General features: G+C 43.1%; 1 protein-coding gene across 1 annotated transcript in view; it reads right to left on the reverse strand.

Moving 5' to 3' along the window:
* Positions 1 to 17,716, reverse strand: part of LOC129855546 (myomegalin-like) — a 137,775-nt gene extending 120,059 nt beyond the window's left edge. Inside the window, exons 1-3 of the mRNA XM_055923328.1 lie at positions 17,388 to 17,716; positions 8,726 to 8,778; positions 3,726 to 3,799 (exon numbers count right to left, since the gene is read on the reverse strand). Of these exons, the coding sequence (XP_055779303.1) occupies positions 3,726 to 3,799; positions 8,726 to 8,778; positions 17,388 to 17,431 (171 nt within the window). The 5' untranslated portion in view covers positions 17,432 to 17,716. The remainder of the gene's footprint in view (positions 1 to 3,725; positions 3,800 to 8,725; positions 8,779 to 17,387) is intronic.
* Positions 17,717 to 20,220: the final 2,504 nt, after the last annotated feature.

Genomic DNA, 20,220 nt, shown 5'->3' on the forward strand with positions numbered 1-20,220 from the left:
GGAACAGCTAACCATACATATTAGAGAGAGGATGTAGCACGGTGAGCTGGAAAGGTGAGCTGAGCTGATGTTTAGGCTCCATGTATCGATCCTGTGCCACACAGCCAGAGTGCTACTGCTGCTCCACAGGAACCTGATCCATCTGTCGTAAGCACACCAATCACCAAGGGCAATCGGGTCTGAGATCCATATCGATGTGTGAATGAAGACAGTGTGCATTCTCCTCCTCAGACTGTTCATTGCGCAGTCGCAGTTGCTCCTCCCTCACATGTCTGACCTGGGAGGTTCCTGTTTTGCTACAGCCAAAAGACTACAATAGCCAGCAGGCTATTGACAACCAAAGCAACCATGACAGCAGATGATTAACATAGCAGTCAACCAGTCTCAAAATGATTAAATGTTTTGTTTCACGTAATAAACGATATTGTCCATTCCTACTTCAAATAGAGCACACTTTGTTAATATCATGTATGAAATCATATTATTTACAGTATGTCATTGAAATAAGTTGACTCGCTCACCTAAGTATACCTAGATGCACATTTGAAATTAGCCATTGGTTGTTGCGCCGTCTCGCCTGCGCAAGGGAACACAACTCTAGCCTACTAGACTAATCAGTGGAGGGAAGACTATAGGAGTGAGCATGCTTCAGTTCGGCAGGTTGAACTCGGCTAGGCGAACCAAATGAGTGTGCTCGCATACTCCCTTAAAAGACCTTTGCTTGAAAAACAAGAAAAAAGCAGAAATATTACTGTTTGTCCATGGAGTCGTCCATGGAGTCGTCGCTCATTGAATGAAAACAAAGTATTTTATAAAAGAAAAAAATTCTGTTGAACAATCACGAACAAAGGGGCATAGACTTCAGCTAAACAGACTTTGGCTTACCTCGAGAGAAAAAAAATGGCATGTGCCCAAACAGCCCAAAAAAACCTTACCGAAGTCCAAAACATCCCAAAATGTTGTCATAATATATGCACAAGCTCTTCCGAAATGTTTCGTCTGGGAAGCATATGGACGACTTGAGACAGGCCTGCTCAATCAGGACACAGACAGACTGACATGAATACACTGCTAACATTGAGAATATTTTCTCCCCCAGTGTTCTTCAAGAGCAGAATAAAAACATTTGTCAAAATCATATAAATCAGCTGTATACACTCTTAGAAGAAAAGGATTCTTCGGCCGTCGCCATTGAATAACCATTTTTGGTTCCATGTAGAACCCTTTTGGGTTCCATGTAGAAGGGCTCTACATTGAACCCAAAAGGGTTCTACCTGGAACCAAAAATGGTTATTCAAAGGGTTCTCCTACACCTTTTTTTGTGTACTGTAAATATGAAGGTCACTCATGATTAACATTGTCTACTAAACAATAACCTTTCAAGCAGCGTTTTACTCTCTCTAAATTCTACAGCATTATAATGAGCAGCTGGAGAAACGGGCTCACGAAGCGATGGCTTCCCATCCGACAACTTGGGGGCTGATATGAGCCGTGCGCTAGCTAGCTAGCGTCACGGAGAACACTGACCTATTTTCACAAGGCAGACAAAAACTACAGCAAGAGACAGAGAGACACACATAGAGAGAGTGAGAGAGAGAGAGAGAGAGAGAGAGAGAGAGAGAACAAGCTATGGAGATTAAGAATGAAAAATAGGCACCGAATTCTGCCACCTTGAACTCTGTGGGCTGTGGGTCTGGGTGGGATTGTTTGGGTGTATGGCAGACAGATTGTATACGACTGTCACTCCACAGTAATTCTACTTTAAAATACCTCTCATACAATGTGGTTTTGGTGTACGGCACATTCAGACTAAGGGCAACATAACAGATTAGCAATTGTAATTTGTCGTGAGGTTTTAATGGTTTAAATTATACCCGACTCTTATATCAATTTAAGTGTTTCTGTGGTCGGTTTGAATTCACATTTATAGGCAGGCATATGCCTTCAATTTCTCGAATGGACTAATAAATGCTATTTGAGAAAGGGTATTTTGACTTTGACTTTTTTCCCTTGAAACCTCAGGATTGTAGTCTAGAGATGTTTGACAGTTACAAATGCTAGTCTGGCAGGTTCATGTTTCTTTGAGCTAGCGGGGGAAAGATTGACTCTTTAAACTGACACAAATTTGGAAAGAGGACAAACTTACGCACGGAAACACACGCGCACACACACACACAGGCCGTTCTGTAACCTGGAATATATTTACTCAGATCTCTCCGCTAAGACAACAGCACTAGTCTCTGTTGCTCTACTGTGAGCTTGGTGAAAAAAAACACACATTCAGTTCAACAGGGATACTGTGTTGTATTAAATCACCATCACTGCTATAGCACTTCCAGTGACACAGAAAGTTCTATACAAAATCTATTTAGAGAAAGAGGTGTATTTAACAGATTGAACCTGCTGTTACTATGACTGACATAGTGAAGCCGTTTTTATGAATCAGTGGTTTCCGTTGGCAATATTTTGCATATGAAATGATATGCAAACAAAACCCCAACGGTGGAGGCAACCGTCTTGACAACCCAAACCCTGGCATACAAAATCCATTGTTACCACCCAGAGCATACGGTACAAGATTAGCATACTAGGTTATCTCAGGAAATGAGATTTGTCCCCACTTTTATCTTTTCCAGTTCAAATGCAGTACCAGTGTGTGTCCAGCCTGACACCGAGTTAGCATAGTTCTCCTCCCAGTAACTGGGTCTGTATCTATATAGTAGTCTCTCTAGATGTCCGCATTGCTCCCACAATTTCCAAATGCCCTAGCTTAAGAGTCTGTTGCCAATGGTCTGGTTTTCGAGCATCTGCATAGCGTGATTAATCCTATCCCCTCTATGAAGCAGCCAGCTGCAGACAGACTTCAAAGGCAGCCGGAATCGCCTCCAAAGCCAACACACTGGATCAGTCAGCCCCCACATCACTTCCCAGGATTCAATGCGTTGTACTAGATTGGTTTGGGGACTCAGCTACACGGTCGACTTCGTTGGGAAAAGCAAGCCTTGGATTACACCGGGTGACTAGACTACACCACTGGCTTCCTGGGTTCCAAAATGATTAACCCCCAAACAAACCACTACCCTGTAACCTCCAGACAAAATCACCCTTACACTATTATCCCTCCCTATTGACGTTACTTCAACCATCCAGCCCCCACTACCACCCTTCCCCCTAACCCCCATATCAAATCACAGATTCCCCATTCCTACCTCCCCTGAAGTCCTGTCCTTCATCAAGACTATGGTAATTGAAGCAAGCACTTCTAGAGTTATATCAGAACCGTAATAGCCTGGCGCTCAGCCCAGAACCTATTACAATGTCTGAGCACTAGAGGAGAGAAACCAACCTCCTCCATCCACAACCATAAACACCACTTACTGTATAGTAGTATACCAGAGCTACACTGCATTACAAACACAATATAATTTATTTAGATTTCTCTACTTGTGTGCTTGAGTGTATGGGCTATTTACAGTCCAGGTCTACGTGGCCATTATGCAGGAAGGATAAGGTGAGGAGAGCAATGATAGGGATTGGGGGAAGCTACAGGAGACCGGAATCTTTTTACCCATAGTCTTCTCGACTCATAGTCAGAGGTTCAGTTACCACATAATCATCACCAACACACCTAAAAACACATTATCAAACAATTTTGACAGGCCCGAACACCTCGTTTCACTGACTACCACACCATAAGAACAGGAGAGAGGAAGACAAGCCCTTACCTGTTCAAACTCTCTGAGGCTGTGGCTCTGGAGAGGAGGAGGAGGGCCGTTCTCTGTCTCATTACACAAGAAATCTAGAAAAAAGAAAATGAAACACGTGAAAGCTGCAATAATTGTCAGGTTAAAAAAATAAAAAAAATATTTCGTTTGAAGAAAAACACCTCTGGATTCTCACCAGGCCATCGCTCAGTCAGACCTCTTAACAGGGTTGTCAGGGTCAAGTGAATTGATTTGCACTTTGCAGAAGTGTGATTGACTTGCAAAACAACAGCATGTGTGTTGCAGCTATCCTGAAAAGTCACAATCTGCAATTACTTGAATCCCGGCCTTAGTAACGGTGTGGAACTTGCGTTGTCTCATTAAATTCCTATTAGTGTTTGATACAGTGCATTCGGAAAGTATTCAGACCCCTTGACTTTTTCCACATTTTGTTACGTTACAGCCTTATTCTGAAATTGATTAAATACAATTTTTTCTCATCAATCTACACACGATACCCCATAATAACAAAGCAAAGACTAGTTTTTAGAAACTTTTGCTGATAAAACAAAAAATAATGGAAATATCACATTTACATAAGTATTCAGATGCTTTAGTCAGTACTTTGTTGAAGCACATTTGGCAGCGATTAGAACCTTGAGTCTTCTTGGGTATGACGCTTGGCACACCTGTATTTGGGGAGTTTCTCCCATTCTTCTCTGCAGATCCTCTCAAGCTCTGTCAGGTTGGATGGGGAGCGTCGCTGCACAGATATTTTCAGGTCTCTCCAGAGATGTTCGATTGGGTTCAAGTCCGGGCTCTGGCTGGGTCACTCAAGGACATTCAGAGACATGTCCCGAAGCCACTCCTGCGTTGTCTTGGCTGTGTGATTAGGGTCATTGTCTTGTTGGAAGGTGAACCTTTTCCCCAGTCTGAGGTCCTGAGCGCTCTGGAGCAGGTGTTCATCAAGGATCTCTCTATACTTTCCTCCATTCATCTTTCCCTTGATCCTGACTAGTCTCCCAGTACCTGCCGCTGAAAAACATCCCCACAGCATGATGCTGCCATCACCCTGCATCACCGGCGGGATGGTGCCCGGTTTCCTCCAGACGTGATGCTTGGCATTCAGGCCAAAGAGTTCAATCTTGGTTTCATCAGACCAGAGAATCTTGTTTCTCATGGTCTGAGAGTCCTTTAGGTACCTTTTGGTAAACTCCAAGCGGGCTGTCATTAGGGCTGTGGCGGTCATGACTTTGTCAGCCGATGATTGTCAAGCAAATAACTACCGGTCTCACGGTAATTGACTGTTTATTAAAATAAACACATTTAGCATCTCCTGGCTTCCACACATTAAGAACATGTACATTTTAAAAAGTTGAATAAATCCATGTAATATAGCCTACACCATCACAATAAATCCATTACTTATTTTAGACAGGCCTAAAGAAACATGAATAAAATGTAGTCTATTTCAGAAGAACAGAATAGCATGTTAGGCCCTGATCTGGCTATGCCATATGGCTGTGGGCTACACTAGTTAATTTAGCAGACAAGATTTGCTGTAAGGGCTGTCGTTCTCCTCTTCCTCGGACGAGGAGAGGAGAGAAGGATCATCAGACCAAAATGCAGCATTCGGGAAATAAGCCATCTTTTATTTAAACACGACGATGGCAACACGAAAAACAAAAACACTTTCAAAATTACAAAACAAGAAAACGACGTAGACGAAAAAACCTGAACATGAACTTACTTAACTAAAACGTAAAACTCACGGACAGGAACAGACTACATCGAAACGAAACGAACAACCGAACAGTCCCGTATGGTGCAAGACATAACACAGATACGGAAGACAATCACCCACAAACAAACAGTGAGAACACCCTACCTAAATATGACTCTTAATTAGAGGAAAACGCAAAACACCTGCCTCTAATTAAGAGCCATACCAGGCAACCCAAAACCAACATAGAAACAGAAAACATAGACTGCACACCCAAAACACACGCCCTGACCATAAACACATACAAAACAACATAAAACAGGTCAGGACCGTTACATTTGCTTAGAATTCCATGTCATTATTTTATAGTATGAAGAATACAATTGAACAAAGCTGAATAAAATAGAAAGGATATTTTCTCCAAACGATTTGAGGGAGTGCACACATGCAACTATTCGGTGTTGAGCGGTTAACAAAGAAACAGGTACTGTTTTATACTTAATTTAGGAGTTATTTATGTAATTTTAGTTGTGATACAAATGTTGGGCTATATGTTTTGATTTTAATACATTCTATGGCTGCATGATGCGACTCTAATGATGATTTGAAAAAAGTCGCATGAAAGGCATGAGCTCTGTTTTGTTTGTTTTTTGCGCAGGCTGTACACACTATATCAGTCTCTCATTCACAATTTGACAAGCACTTGATAATGCCTCGAATTTCCTGGCTGCATCCCCTTTGTGTGGCTGTAACGCCCCCTAAAAAATTCCATACCTTTTGCAGCTAGTGGCCGTTGTGCCCATGGGCTGAATATAATAATTATAATTCCCTTCTCACGGCTACGTGCTGAAGTACATCTCACTCACATGGCTCTCCGTCACGTGACCGGGTCTTTCTTGAAGGCTACAAGTGAAGACAGACACATCAAGGACGCAACTGCGAGCATCCTTATCCAATTCCGAGGCACATATTGAAGAAATTGGACACATTTACTTTTTGTCAGCCAACAAGATGAGTAAGCATAACGAACAGCAAAAGCACTAGCCTATGTCAATCTACTATTTCTTTCTCTCTGTGCAAGAAAAATATATTCCAAACATAGTCTGGGACAGTTGTGGGATGCGATAGATCCCAAATTAATACAACCACTAGCATAAAGAAACACTGTTTTAAGCAATGAGCCTGACGCAACAGATCAGAATGTTTAGCTTAAAATGTTGATTTATAAGCGCCGCAATGCGCACACGGCAGGAAAACACCATTCTCAAAAGTGAACGCAAATATGATTATGCATGTAATGCTTTTATTAAAAAAGGTGCATTTTTAATGGTGAAAATTATCTTCCCCAAATTTGAAACTCACACGCTCCGGAAAGCGGATCATTATGCTTCATTTAAAGAAGTTATGTGGCCACTTTAGCTGTGATACAAACCTCATCAAAACATTTAGGCCTATGGGCTATGCTACATCAGGCGTGCAATTATTATTTGAAAAAGTTGCATTAAAATTTTTTTCTTGCATTATGATGGGTATCATTCACAAGTGATAATATATCATTCACAAGTGATAGGCTAATATTGTCACCCATCAGACTATTCTTTATTTAATCTGGTCTTTACATACACCAAATAATATATATGTGAAATTAGTTTTGATTTAGAATGGACCATTATCATGCGGCGGTAGTACGGTCACAGTAACAGCCCTACCTGTCATCTGCCTTTTACTGAGGAACGGCCTTCGTCTGGCCCCTCTACCATAAAGGCCTGATTGGTGGAGTGGTTATTCCATTCCAGAGACGGTTGTCCTTCTGGAAGGTTATTCCATCTCCACAGAGGAACTCTGGTGCTCTGTCAGAGTGACCATCGGGTTCTTAGTCACCTCCCTGACCAAGGCCCTTCTCCCCCGATTGCAAAGTTTGGCCAGGCGGCCAGCTCTAGCAAGAGTCTTGGTGATTCCAAACTTCTTCCACTGTGTTCTTGGGGACCTTCAATGCTGCTAGAAATGTTTTGGTACCCTTCCCCAGATCTATGCCTTGACACAATCCTGTCTCGGAGCTCTACGGACAATTCCTTGGACCTCATGGCTTGGTTTTTGCTCTGACATGCACCGTCAACTGTGGGACCTTATATAGACAAGTGTGTGCTTTTACAAACCATGTCCAATCAATTGAATTTAACACAGTTGAACTCCAATCAAGTTGTAGAAACATCTCATGGATGATCAATGGAAACAAGATGCACCTGGAGCTCAATTTCGAGTCTCATAGCAAAGTGTCTGAATACTTATGTAAATACGTTTTTTCTGTGTTTTATTTTTTTCGGTACAAAAATGTCTTTACCTGTTTTCACTTTGTCATTATGGGGTATTGTGTGTTGATCGATGAGGAACATGTTTAATTTCATACATTTTAGAATAAGTCTGTAACGTACCAAAATATGGAAAAAGTCAAGGGGTCTGAATACTTTCTGAATGCACTGTATCACCCCTGGGCCCTGTTAAAAGTACTTAGCCAACATGGTACGGTCCGTTACAGCTGAATATGCTCCAAATGGCCTAATGCCAAACTTCTCTTTAAAACGACTAAATACCAGGAACATTCTCAGGAAAACCACACAGGGATACAATAATGTGTGTTTTGTTCCTTGACAATGGGTGTTTGGCGGATTTTGGAGGGGGGAATAGAATGAGTGGGGAGATGCGGGGTTACGTCCCGAGGGGCTTAATCACAGAACCATTGGCAGAGCTGAAACTTCTGACAGTTCTTTAAAATCGCAGTAGGAGCTCATTACAGATTATTAAAGAGCTGTGCGTTGTGTAGAGTGTAGGCTAGGCTACAGAAGATGTCCTGGACCCGGGCCTAAAGTTTAACTGCTGGTACACAGGCCAGGCCAGGCTACGAGAAATGACATAACACCCATATGATTGACGACTGCACTGTGCCAAACGTGTACACACAGGAACTAGGAAGGGGGGGGGGGGGGGGGGCACATCCAAACACATTATAACACTTTTTTGTACTCAAGAGTAATTCACAGAGGCAATACTTGCTAAGTGTCTTTAATAACAGCTGTATGGTCTAAACATATCCTTGTATGGTCTGGGTGGGTTAATAAATAAAGAGTAATATAGTGAGAGGTGTGTTTGACCAAACAGGAAGGGAGAAAAACAGCAGGATAGAAAGAGGGTGAAAAGTCCCTTTAGTGAGTGAGAGAGTGAGAGAGAGTCACAGAACCTGAATGGAATATTGTGTGTGTGTGTGTGATAAATGACAGAGCCAGTGTGAATCTCCACTTACCAGTCATGTGTCCTATACTCTTGGTCCGGGCCTGCCGATCACCAGCATAGTGCCTGAAACAGAGTTTTTTTTTTGTCAAACACACATAACATCGAACATCGGGTTTTTATTACCTTGGATAGACTGGAATATACACTGCTCAAAAAAATAAAGGGAACACTAAATTAACACATCCTAGATCTGAATGAATGAAATATTCTTATTAAATACTTTTTTCTTTACATAGTTGAATGTGCTGACAACAAAATCACACAAAAATTATCAATGGAAATCAAATTTATCAACCCATGGAGGTCTGGATTTGGAGTCACACTCAAAATTAAAGTGGAAAACCACACTACAGGCTGATCCAACTTTGATGTAATGTCCTTAAAACAAGTCAAAATGAGGCTCAGTAGTGTGTGGCCTCCACGTGCCTGTATGACCTCCCTACAACGCCTGGGCATGCTCCTGATGAGGTGGCGGATGGTCTCCTGGGGGATCTCCTCCCAGACCTGGACTAAAGCATCTGCCAACTCCTGGACAGTCTGTGGTGCAACGTGGCGTTGGTGTATGGAGCGAGACATGATGTCCCAGATGTGCTCAATTGGATTCAGGTCTGGGGAACGGGCGGGCCAGTCCATAGCATCAATGCCTTCCTCTTGCAGGAACTGCTGACACACTCCAGCCACATGAGGTCTAGCATTAGAGGAACCCAGGGCCAACCGCACCAGCATATGGTCTCACAAGGGGTCTGAGGATCTCATCTCGGTACCTAATGGCAGTCAGGCTACCTCTGGCGAGCACATGGATGGCGAGCACATGGGGGGCTGTGCGGCCCCCCAAAGATATGCCACCCCACACCATGACTGACCCACCGCCAAACCGGTCATGCTGGGGGATGTTGCAGGCAGCAGAACGTTCTCCACGGCGTCTCCAGACTCTGTCACGTCTGTCACATGTGCTCAGTGTGAACCTGCTTTCATCTGTGAAGAGCACAGGGCGCCAGTGGCGAATTTGCCAATATTGGTGTTCTCTGGCAAATGCCAAACGTCCTGCACGGTGTTGGGCTGTAAGCACAACCCCCACCTGTGGACGTCGGGCCCTCATACCACCCTCATGGAGTCTGTTTCTGACCGTTTGAGCAGACACATGCACATTTGTGGCCTGCTGGGGGTCATTTTGCAGGGCTCTGGCAGTGCTCCTCCTGCTCCTCCTTGCACAAAGGCGGAGGTAGCGGTCCTGCTGCTGCTGGGTTGTTCCCCTCCTACGGCCTCCTCCACGTCTCCTGATGTACTGGCCTGTCTCCTGGTAGGGCCTCCATGCTCTGGACACTATGCTGACAGACACAGCAAACCTTTTTGCCACAGCTCGCATCGATGTGCCATCCTGGATGAGCTGCACTACCTGAGCCACTTGTGTGGGTTGTAGACTCCGTTTCATGCTACCACTAGAGTGAAAGCACCGCCAGCATTCAAAAGTGACCAAAACATCAGCCAGGAAGCATAGGAACTGAGAAGTGGTCTGTGGTCACCACCTGCAGAACCACTCCTTTATTGGGGGATGTCTTGCTAATTGCCTATAATTTCCACCTTTTGTCTATTCCATTTGCACAACAGCATGTGAAATGTATTGTCAATCAGTGTTGCTTCCTAAGTGGACAGTTTGATTTCACAGAAGTGATTGACATGGAGTTACATTGTGTTGTTTAAGTGTTCCCTTTATTTTTTTGAGCAGTGTATTTCCTGGTAGGGTCACGTGATCAGGAAAAACTATTGTGCCTAGTTCCTACTAATGAAATAACACTAGTGATTAAACTATGTGGAACACAGTGAGCGGTGTGGTAGAGACTGGGTTGAGCTGAATGTGTTCACACACATGTAGCAAGCACATACTGAACATTACACTTTCTGATTTTTAAACCACACACACACTTCTATTTTGATTTATTTATTTAACAAGGCAAGTCAGTTAAGACCAAATTCTTATTTACAATGACGGCCTACCCCGGCCAAACCCTCTCCTAACCTTGCGCCTGGGGGAACAGCTGGCCTGTATAGGCAGCATCTGAGTGTGTGTGTGTGTGTTAGTTCTAACCGTGGAAGAAGCCTAATAACTATTCAGACAGACAGACCACCAGGTCACTGTTACTACAACAACAGCAGGTCTTCCCACAAAGCTGAATTTAAAAAGCCCTTACTCATCAGCACCTGCCATGGGGACCAACAGGGAAGTCTGAGTAATCAACATGGTGAACAAAATCATGAGTATACGTCATTTCATTATGATTACATCAATATCATTTGGCATTTTCCAATGTGTATTGCTGCCACTAGTGTTTCGATTTGTCATTAAATGTAGTCCTTCCTATAGGAACAAACTTTCCCAGTAGATAAAACGAATCATCCAATCAGTGTTGTGACAGATGACTAACCAAAAAAAACTGATGACGTGGGTTGTCTGTTCTCCCATGAGAGTGATTGCTTTGATTACATAATACAGTATATTGATAGCCTTAGATCCACACGCAACACAAAGCCTTCAAAACAAACAGAAGCACACCAAACCGCTCAAAGACAAACTGTAAAAATACATTTTGATTTTCCTTTAAAAAACACATACCAGCGAGCTACACATGACTAAACCTACAACTAGTTATTCAGTCTTGTCCACATGTACACTCCCCTGCGTATTTATTTGAACAGTGAAGCTAAACATTTTTATTTGGCTCTGTACTCCAACATTTTGGATTTGAGATTAAATGTTTTCTATTAGGCGAAAGTACAGAATGTCACCTTTTATTTGAGGGTAATTTCATACATATCTGTTTTACCGTTAAAAAATGTACGCACTTTATGCATGTAGTCCCCCCCCATTTGATTGTGAGTCTTCAAACTTGTTGGATACCTTTGCAGTTTCTTTTGGTTGTGTTTCGGATTAATGTTGTGCCCAATAGAAATCAGTGGTAAATAATTGATTGTGTCATTTTCGAGTCACTTATTGTAAATAAGAATAGAATATGTTTCTGAAATTCTTCTACATTAATGTGGATGCTACCATGATTACGGATAATCGTGAATAATTATGAATGAGAAAGTTACAGAGGCATAAAGATCATACCCCCTCAAAAAAATGTTTCCCTCCCCTGTTATTGGTAATGGTGAGAGGTTAGCATTTTGAGGGGGATATGATCTTTATGCCTCTGTAACTTTCTCATTCATAATTATTCACGATTATCCGTAATCATGGTAGCATCCACATTAATGTCGAAGTGTTCCGAAAAATATTTTATGAGCCAAATTAAAAGTTTTAGCCTCACTCTCCAAATAAATATGTAGAGGAGTGTATATCATTGGCAGCAGATTGAACACCTTACCTGCCCCTGTACAGAAATCCATTCATATCCAGGCCAAACCAACCAACCAACCAACCAACGGTTCACAGTAAATCAAAATAAAACAGACTAAAAAAAAGCACTGGGAGGATTCCACAGGATTCAAGAGGCAGGGTATCCCATAAGATTCCTCCAGAGCAGTAGTATCTCCTCAATGGCTACTCCAGTTCAGTTGAGATCAGTGTTGTCCTCCTCAGACCTCAGTAAGAGCCAGTCCTGTTCCTGTCCATAACCCCAGACTAGAGACCACAGCCAGGCTGTTCGGCCACACAGCTCCCTGAGGACACGGGGCTCCAGACTGTCATTTGACGTGGCAGGCCAGCCAGAGAAAGACAGGATTCCAGTGAAACACACAGGTCCCCTCCACACACACACACACACACACACACACTGGGAGGAGTAGTGGTAAACAGCACCAGAGCAAAAGGTACACAAACACTCAGATAGAGAGAGGGAAGAAGAGGTAAAGAGTGTGTGTGCTTCTGGTTCAGCATGAAAGACAGATCTGTTCCAGCACACTCCCCACCAAACAGGCAATTCAGTATGAGGCAGTGTGTGTGTGTGTGTGTGTGTGTGTGTGTGTGTATAGGTTGGTTCTTCTATCAGTGTGGGGACCTAAAATCCCACAAAGTCCCCACAAGGATAGTAAAAACAAGGACAATTCTCCCTCGTGTGAAAATGTCCCATGTCCCCATGAGAACAAAGGCTATTTTAAGCTTAGGGGTTAGGGATAGGGTAAAGGGTAAAGGGGTTAGGGTCTGGGTAAAAAGGTTTTTCACGGAGCACCACTAAATCCATTATTAAAAAATGGAAAGAACATGGCACCAAAACAAACCTGCCACCAAAACTCATGGACCAGGCAATGAGGGCATTAATCAGAGAGGCAACAAAAAGACCAAAGATAACCCTGAAGGAGCTGCAAAGCTCCACAGCAGAGATTGGAGTACCTGTCCATAGGACCACTTTAAGCCGTACACTCCACAGAGCTGGGTTTTACGGAAGAGTGGCCAGAAAAAAAGCCTTCGCTTAAAGAAAAAAAATAAGCAAACACATTTGGTGTGTTCGCCAAAAGGCAAGTGGGAGACTCGCCAAACATATGGAAGGTACTCTGGTCAGATGATATTAAAATTGAGCTTTTTGGCCATCAAGGAAAACGCTATGTCTGGCGCAAACCCAACACCTCTCATCATCCTGAGAACACCATCCCCACAGTGAAGCTTGGTGGTGTCAGCATCAGGCTGTGAGAAAGTTTTTCCTCGGCAGGGACTGGGAAACTGGTCAGAATTGAAGGAATAATGGATGGCACTAAATACAGGGAAATTCTTGAGCGAAACCTGTTTCAGTCTGTTTCAGAGATTTGAGACTGGGACAGAGGTTCACCTTCCAGCAGGACAATGACCATGAGCATACTGCTAAAGCAACACTTGAGTGGTTTAAGGGGAAACATTTAAATGTCTTGGAATGGCCTAGTCAAAGCCCAGACCTCAATCCAATTGAGAATCTGTGGTATGACTTAAAGATTGCTGTACACCAGCTGAACCCATCCAACTTGAAGGAGCTGGAGCAGTTTTGCCTTGAAGAATGGGCAAAAATCCCAGTGGCTAGATGTGCCAAGCTTATAGAGACATACCCCAAAAGACTTGCCGCTGTAATTGCTGCAGAAGGTGGCTCTACAAAGTATTGACTTTGGGGGGGGTGAATAGTTATGCACGCTCAAGTTTTCCGTTTTTTTGTCTTATTTCTTGTTTGTTTCACAATAGAAAATATTTTGCATCTTCAAAATGGTAGGCATGTTGTGTAAATCAAATGATACAAACCCCCCAAAATTTGATTTTAATTTTCGGTTGTAAGGCAACAAAAAAGGACAAATGCCAAGGGGGGGTGAACACTTTCGCAAGCCACTGTATGCATGTATGTGTGTGTGTATGAAACAAGACAGGTTCAGAGAGGCCGCAGGTAAAACAGCGGATCAAGAAATGATCTCCTCTCCAACTGAAAACAGTGATCGCTGGATGGTCCACTGCAAGTCATGCACCGACAAGGTTTCAGATCTTTGGTGTCGCTCTTAAGAAACCTTTCATTATAGATACCTTAGGTAACACTGGTGGGAAAAAAACAGCAATTTATTCTTGACCTTTTATCATGTCTTTTGTCATCGGGCTAAGAGAAGCTATGGCTGTCACCTAAGCACGCTATACTGATAGAACCGTTGAGAAGACAAGGGGATCATTCCACTGGATTTATTCCAACAGAGGGTGAATGCCATTCCATGGAAATGTTGATCAAAACATTAGGGTGTGGTCAATGGAGTAGCTATATGTGGGGGGGGAGCAGTCAATTAGATTATGCATATTCTGAATATTCTCTCTCACACACACACACTCGCCCCCCTCATCCACCCTTCACCCTCTATCCTCTCGCTCTCCTTATCTCTCGCTCTTTGTGTCTGTCTCCCTCCTCTCTCTCAACCCCCCCCTTCTCTGACGCATCTGCCCTCTCTAACTCGCATACCTGTCTGACATTTCACAAGTCTAACCAGTGTGGAACAGGGTAGAAGAGAGGCTCCCACATGCAGCTTGGGCAGGCTCCAGATAGCTATGCCCCTGATGCACTGCATGTCTGTACAGGGGAGGAGGAGGAGAACGTTGTGTTTTATTTGCACTGTTCTTGTGCTGGGCTGTTATCATGTTATGTAACCATCAAAACACCTCACTGTGTATATGAGTTAATGCGTCTTGTGGTTTTTTCCCCTTCCTTCAACTCTTTCTTTCCTTCCGTGATGTTAGATCGTCGTCGCGTTGCAGACATTGCCGTCATCATCATAACTGTTGATTTCATCCCAATCATGGTTACACTCCCTGCCTGCAGTGTTTCTGCTGGCCATGGGAAATCTCACACATAGCTCTGAGAAGAGTACCCAATACCAGGTCTAGCTTGGAGTTGTATTTTTATGATAACATAGCTACAGTATTTCACCTTTTAATGTGTATAGTATTGCTTACTAGGTGTGTCTAATCAATTTTGTAACCACTCCCTCTTAGGGCTAATTGGAAAAGCTGTTCAAAAGAGGACATTCTATTCTTTTTTTTGTCTGATGAAGGCCATGCAGCCGAAACGCGTCGGTTTAAAAAAAACAACTTTGTTTCTATTGAACATGCCATACTAATAAAGGCATTTTAATTAATTATATGAAGAGTGCCTTGGTCCTCCTTTCTTTTTGATGACCAATTTACACCTTTTACCAAAGAGCACCTTCTGTCTACCAACATATACTATTGTGTACCTTAGTAGCGCTTCCCTTCCTCCTCTTTCTACCAGGTCAGGTCAATTCAGGACAAGAAGTAAGGTGTGAAAAACCACTACTGACCTGGTTGATTCTCAGAGACATGATATCATGATTTAATGAACCAACATCGGTTCAATAAATGGAACCAAAATGACTGATCAGTCATTGCACTGAGAAAGTTCAGACAGTGCAAGTCAACCTATGATCTGTCGTAAGAGAACCTATGATCTGTCGTAAGAGAGAGAGAGAGAGAGAAATAAAGAAATCTAAAGAGAGAGAGGGAGCAATGTATTGGTCTGGCTCTACTACAAGGTCACTGTAATTACCCTGACCACTCAACCCCCTCCCCTCCCTCTCTTCCTCCCCCCTCCCCTCATCACCTCTCCTACTGTGTTTAAACAGCTGCTCTGAACCAGCTGCTCTGACTGACAGACAGAAAACCTTGAGTCACCAAAAGGTTCCAGAAAAATAACAACTTCCTATTCAAGAAGCTAATAAGTGTGGAGTCAGAGTGACACTGCCATGAAAAATGACAGTCTGGACCAAATCCATAGTACTATTGCATATATGGCTCTGGTCTGGACCATAGAAACAGAATGAGGTTATATTCTATGTTACTATAGTTCTATGTGCTGGAGTCAGACAGTGCAGTTCCAATATGTTGCCATCAAGCATCGTTAGCAGCACACAAACACGTTTTACTACAAGCCCACACACAGCATATGTTTCACTACAAGCCCCCCCACACACACACCTGATCTGAGTACAGTAGATAATATCCTTCTCTGAGTTGAGCTCAGCTGTGTCTCTGGCCATCTGTACTGAATGAAGCCCAGACAAACAGACGATGGGATGGCTCACGTAGCGCCTACTGATTAGAACCAGCTCGGTCTGTTACTGCTACCTTCCCTGTGTTGATAGAGGGGGAGATGTAGCCTACTGTCTAATTCATTGTGTCACGTTTTTACAAGCTGTTAATGAGAGCGTTTAACACTTCCAATGTGTGGCGCTCCATACAGCTGTAATGGGTGAGCTAGCTACGATGACAACAAGTGTACAACAAGGTTTGCATCACTGTTAGCCAACTGTCATAATGTAAGCTTGGCAGTTTCAATAAGTACCACTGGTCTATTTTCAAACAAGGTTGAATTAAAATGGGGGGGGGGGGGGGGGGGTTTTGTCATAAATGGAAACATACTCCTTTGAAGTCTGATGACAGTTATCACCTATAGACCCTACAATCAATCAACTAATTGCTTGATTATTATAGGCCCTAAACAAGGGGAGCAAGCAGTGGGTAGGTTAGTAGTGCTGGCCTGACAGGACACAGGTTCTGGGTTCCAAGATTAGCTGGTAGAGGGGCCAGACCAGGTCAAAGTACATCAGCGATATAATGGCCATGGGTTAGACAGACAGACCCCTGTTCATAAACCTCCCCTCTAGCACTGACAACACCAGAGTGAATACACATACACCATTGGAACGTCTTGACCTGAGTGTTTTAGCCCAGTGTGCCAGTAAATGATATATGGCTTAGGGAAGCCACTATATCACTCAAAATGATATTAATGCTCCTTTTTATACAACAATTCATCTGTATAATAATGCAACATTATTTTGAATATAGTGTATGCTACCCTTTTAGATTAGAACAAGGAATGTAATGACAAAATGCGAGAGATAGATAGCAGCTGTCAACTGGACACATTTTTAAAACGTCAATAATTACAACAGGAAACACTCTTCATGTAGCTTCCAAACTTGCACAACCACATTGGGCACAATCCTCTATGTAATATTAATGTTGATAAATTAGGATAACATTATTGTTCTGCATTTCAGAGTGCAAAATATATAATTTTCAAAAGAGCATCTTTGCATGAAAAAACGAATTGCAATCCACTCACAGATGACTTTGTCATGCAATGAATATATGCTCAGTTGAATCATCAATCATATATTTACAGCATTGCAATGACTGATTAGATGTCCGACTACATTACCTTTCAATTCCTCTCAAAGTGCTTTCTGACACTGTCCAATCCATACTAATTTATCACGGGGGAATCCTCACGTTGGAATCTTCCCGTTAATAACCATAAATACTGTATCATCCAACCGAATCTCTCCAAGCAAGGTACCGAATACCTCACGGAATCCGCGAAATGTTGTACAAAAGCGGCTGATGCTTTCAGTTAGTTATAATTGGTTCGTAGCTGCCAGTGGCCCCCACCGTCCAATAAATGCTGGCTGATTTCTCCTGCGTTATATTATGCACTTCGTCTGTGCACGTGCGCCGAGATCAAAGGAAGCCGGACCCAGGACCCCAGTCCATTCGCGCACGGGTGAGGACCATTACGCGCATGACAAAGACTCATCCATGAGAGTGCAAAAATGGATCACATGGGTTTTCAAATTATATAACTTTTTACTAGTTTATTCTATGAATGAAATGTTATAATAACAGATTTACCTTTGCATTTGACAAACATGGATTTCGTACTAGGCCTAATGTATGGCTATGTTCCTAAATTAATGTTAGCCTATACGCTTTTACTGCTCTGCTCAGTGTTCCTATGCCTACCTTTGCATTCACAGACTCAAATCAAATCGTATTTATCATACTTCATAAACAGGTGTAGACTAACAGTGAAATGCTTACTGGCGGGCCCTTCCCAACAATGCAGAGAGAGAAAAAAGAGAAATAATAGAAGAAGAATAACATGAAGAATGGAATAAATACACAATGATTAATAATAACTTGGTTATATACCTGGGGTACCAATACCGAGTCGATGAGCAGGGGTATGCCTATGAGGTAATTGACGTAGATATGTACATGTAGGTAGGATTAAAGTGACTGGGCAACAGGATAGATAATAAAACAGTAGCAGCAGCGTATGTGATGAGTAAAAAGTGTTTGTGCAAAAAAAGGTCAATGCAGATAGTCCGGGATGCTATTGGTTAATTATTTAAACAATTTAGCAGATTCATGGCTTGGGGGTGGAGGTTCCAGACTTGGTGCACCGGTACTGCTTGCTCTGCGGTAGCACAGAGAACAGTCTTATGACTTGCCTTCCTCTGACATCCGCACTGAGCTAAAGGCTACAGCTGCCGGTTTCAACGAGAGGGACACTAATATGGAAGCTTATAATAAAATCCGCTACGACCTCCGGCTAGCCACCAAACAGTCAAAATATCAATACTGGACGAAGACTGAATCCTACTACGCCAGCTCTGACGCTCGTCAGATGTGTCAGGGTTTGCCAAACTATCACGGATTATGAAGGGAATCCCAGAGGTGTTTGTCAGACCAGGAGACATCCTGAAAATCGCTCTCAAGAAAGGGGGTTAAATATGTGTAAAAAAAATTAAGCTCAGCCCTGTCAGTTTTATTGTCCAATCATGTTGTTTTCTCTGTGACTGTGTATAGGAAACCCTCCTCGTCCTTCTTAAAAAATATAATTCATATGGACAAGTAGAAGGTTGCTGCAACTTGACAGGGTTTTCAACCTCCCCAAGCACAGGAGTTTGTTGGGGTTTGTTTTAAAGCAATGGGACCTGATTAGAAAAACGTATTTTTCGCTACACCAATCTGGGACATTTGGTGCTGTAACGCAGACGCTGGGAGTCAGGAAGAAAGTACAGGGGGTGAATTTAATAATAAATAGAACATGGAACAATACAAAACAAGAGTAGCATCTGGACTAATACCGCCTGGGGAAAGCACCAAAGGGCGTGACAGATATAGGGGAGGTAATCATAAAAGTGATGGGAGTCCAGGTGAGTCTCATGAGGCGCAGGTGCGTGTAACGATGGTGGCAGGTGTGCGTAATAGTAAGTAAACTGGTGACAATGAGCGCCAGAGAGGAGGAGGCGGAGTGACTGTCACGTCTACTTCCGCTCCTCCTCTCTGGCGCTCGTTGTCGCCAGTTGTCTAATCATTATGCACACCTGCCACCATCATTACATGCACCTGCACCTCATGACACTCACCTGGACTCCATCACTTTCTTGATTACCTCCCCTATATCTGTCACTCCCCTTGGTTCTTTCCTCAAGTGTTATTGACTCGATGGGCGTGAGGTCATAAAACTCCCCACCATACCTCTCCCCCCTTGCGGGAGGGAGAAATATCTCTGTAGAACTGTGATCCACTGTAACCTGATTCTCAGAGGCCAGTCATGACACTACCCTTGGTTCTTTCCTCAGATGTTATTGACTCTGTTTGGGTTTCATGTCTGCACGCTTTCGTGTTTCTTGTTTTGCATCATGTTCTATTTCTTTATTACATTATTCACTCCCTGTACTTGCTTCCCGACTCCCAGAGTACACGTTACAGGTGCCACCTCTGTTCCCACCTGTCTGTTTCATGTCTCGGGTAGCCTTGCGAAAGCAAGAGTGGATATAATGCAATAATTTACGAATATTTCCATATTCAAATAATTCACGTGTTAACACATCCCCACGGTCCGTGCCATGGTGAAATGTTGTCACGTATACTCCCTCTCCGGCCTCTAGTTCATCAGGCTGTTGATTATACTTGTCACCATCGTCTCGCGCACCTGCGCCTCATGACACTCAGCTGGACTCCATCACCTCCTTGATTATCTTCCCTATATCTGTCACTCCCCTTGGTTCTTTCCTCAGGTGTTATTGATTCTGTTTTCACGTTGGTGTGTTTTTTGTGGTTCGTGTTCATTGTTTCTTTTATTTATTAAAACACTCACTCCCTGAACTTGCTTCCCGACTCTCAGCGCACTCGTTACAAACGTGCACTCCAGTTGATCTGAAATGTTGGCTGCAACCTGGACTTAGGGGTAGACGTAACAAAGT

The sequence above is a fragment of the Salvelinus fontinalis genome, chromosome 5 (assembly GCF_029448725.1).
Source record: "Salvelinus fontinalis isolate EN_2023a chromosome 5, ASM2944872v1, whole genome shotgun sequence".
NCBI classification, from domain to species: domain Eukaryota; kingdom Metazoa; phylum Chordata; class Actinopteri; order Salmoniformes; family Salmonidae; genus Salvelinus; species Salvelinus fontinalis.